General features: G+C 37.6%; 1 protein-coding gene across 1 annotated transcript; it reads right to left on the bottom strand.

The window, feature by feature from the left end:
* Window positions 1-1,108: 1,108 nt before the first annotated feature.
* Window positions 1,109-1,756, bottom strand: LOC147498374 (uncharacterized). Its single transcript, XM_086563219.1, has one exon. It carries the CDS (start codon window positions 1,754-1,756, stop codon window positions 1,109-1,111), a length of 648 nt encoding a protein of 215 aa, XP_086419345.1.
* Between the last annotated feature and the right edge of the window lie 1,110 nt (window positions 1,757-2,866).

Here is a 2,866-nt window from a genome sequence, read left to right as displayed (position 1 = left end):
CACCATCTGATGGAAAAGGGGAAAAACTGTACAGACATCACTTTTATGTTTCAAAAAATATACTCAGGTCATTCGAGTGCAGTCATCGACAAATGTAATAAACCATTTCATCCCGTTATGTGTAGGACATTAGGCAGGACCCCAAACATTTGAATGAACTAAAGAAAAAGGAGCATCAACTTTATTATCACTCGAAGAGAAAACAGTACGATGGCTTTTTGCCATTACACAGGTTTTACAAGCAAAATCAGAAAGACTACAACCATTAAATAAAGATGGAAATAATCTCCTAAGATAACCAAATGAGGGATGTCCTAGTCGTCTATGCCAAAGCCAAATCTCTCCTTTATTTTTATTAATCTCATCGTCACTCATAACATGAGCTTGTACTCCTTGATTGGATCGTTGAAAACCATCCTCCAGATTGTACAATCCTCCACTTTGTTTACCACTGCCAATCTTTTCCTTGGTATGGATATGATGTTTTGAAAAATACAATGAGTAGGAAAAAACAAGGCAACACAATTATTAGATTTGGTTAAGTGGCTAACAGAGAGAATGTTATAGTTTAGTGATGGAACAAATAAAACATCATGGATAGATAAAGAAGGGACATAGGTACAGTGCCAACACCAACAACTAGAGATGACACACCATTAGCATTAGTAATGACTGATTTGGAACAACTAGAGGAGAAATGGTTAAATTTATAGCGATCGCAAGTCATATGATCAGTAGCACCCGTGTCAATTATCCAATCACTATTTCGAGTAAAAGCAATAAGAGCAGAGTTTGATATACCTTACTGGGCAACAAATCTGGCAGCAGTGACTAAGTGACTCTTCGAACTTGAACCCTCTGCCTTAGAGTTAGAAGACATGGGGGACACCATCTTACCCTTTGGGTGCTAATCTGGATAACCATTGAGCTTAAAACAGGTATCAACTACATGGTTATCACCATTACAATGGGTACACTTACGAACTCCTTTCTTTGAATCCGAATGAGCAAATGATTTCCGAGCTGCCATAACACTCCCTTCATTTGATGTCCCACCAAGCATGGCGTCCTGACGATTTGCCTCTGCAAAAACTATGGCATAAACGGACTATATGTCTGGAAGTCGTCTATTAGCAAGGACACGACCACGAACCCCATCCAAATGAGAATCAAGACCGGCCAAGAAAACATACACATGCTGAGAATTAACCTTTGTGGTATATTTCTTAATGTCATTGGTACACTCCATAGTACAGTCTTCAATAGCATCAAATTCCTGCCATATTTTCTTTAATTTTCCAAAAGAAGGAATAACAGAACCGCCATTTTGGTGGACAAAAATTCCCTCACAATATAGCCGATAACCCTTTGATGCATCTTGGCTGATCGAGTAAGTTTGTTTTGCAGTGTCCCAGATTTCCTTGGTCGTAGACAAGCGAAGAAAAATTGACCTGATGTCCTTGGTCATTGCATCAAGAAGCCAAGACTTGACTAGACAGTTCTCATCCTCCCAAGCTTCATATTCCTCATAATTTATGTTTGTTGGAGCAGCCTTAGTACCAGAGATAAAGCCCCAACGCTTTCTACCCCTAATCTTGTTCTGCGCATTCAAGGACCACTCGATGTAATTAGTACCATCAAGTCGTTCTAGAGTAATTAGTGAGGACATTTCTTTCATATAAAGAGTAGACATGATAGCGGAATCGTTTTTGGAATGCACAACAACGGAATCACTATTGGTAGGTAAGTCTGTCATTATGATATAGAACACAAACAATGAACTAGATCAATAGACAAGAACGATAAGGAAGAATATGGTAATAAATACAATCTGATATAGTGTAACAAATTGTATTATATGACTAGAAAAAGAAACCAAACACCAAAAAAAAAAGGCTCCAATTCCTATATTAATGAGATAGTGGAAAGAGAATCGGAGTTGGCTCTTGATACCATGTCAAATATGTTTAATGAATATATCTGATAGTCTTTATTGATATAACCAGCAGATATATATACAAGAAGGAGCTCTATGAATATAGAAGATCTCCTAGATCCACATATCTAGGAAATGATAATACACTTACTAAGATTACAAGGTACTTGTTAATACTAAATAAAGTAACAAATAGTCACTGTTCAATACCTAATTCAATAGTCACTGTTGTTTACTACACTACCTTTTCAGTTATTATTCTGAAGCAGTACACATCAAATTAAGAAATTTAGCATGGAAAAATAAGGTTAGATTACATTTATCCACACAAGAATTGGTTCAATAATAAGGTACTCATCAGGAGGTTATGTGAATAATTTCTTTCTTTTCCCTTTGTTTTTTATGAACAAGAATATAGTTTTCCAAAGAAAACTAAGCATACAAGTGTGGGGAGACTTTTATCCTCAAAATGTCTCTGTTCCCCCGGCCAGATCCTCGTCCTCCACATAATCTTAAGCGGTATAATACTCCACAACCTACTCTCCTCAGCGGGGTGCGCTCTTAGAATCGAACAGCTAAAAGCCCCATTGATAGGAAAACTACCCATACCACCACCGACTGGGGGACAAATTGACACCAGACCCTCCATATCATCTCATCCCAGTAGTGATGCCTTCCGTTGTTGCCTATCAATTCTACTTATAGACGTACCTCCATCTAGTGGGCGAAGGAATGGTTCATCTGTCCTTGTTAAGTAGACTGTGAGACATTCCGTTCATATATAAAAAGGAATATGAGTGTGACTGGCTGACTGCTCATTAGAAAAACACAAGAAATGGCAAAAAATAAAAATAGCCATTTTTCCCTAATGCGATTATTAATAGTGATTATGGGATGCACACCAAAAACAAATACTGTGGAGGAGTACTG

This window comes from Coptis chinensis, chromosome 5 (genome assembly GCF_015680905.1).
Source record: "Coptis chinensis isolate HL-2020 chromosome 5, ASM1568090v1, whole genome shotgun sequence".
NCBI classification, from domain to species: Eukaryota; Viridiplantae; Streptophyta; class Magnoliopsida; order Ranunculales; family Ranunculaceae; genus Coptis; species Coptis chinensis.
The sequence above is the reverse complement of the archived record's forward strand: the minus strand, read 5'-3'. Positions and strand labels throughout refer to the sequence as shown.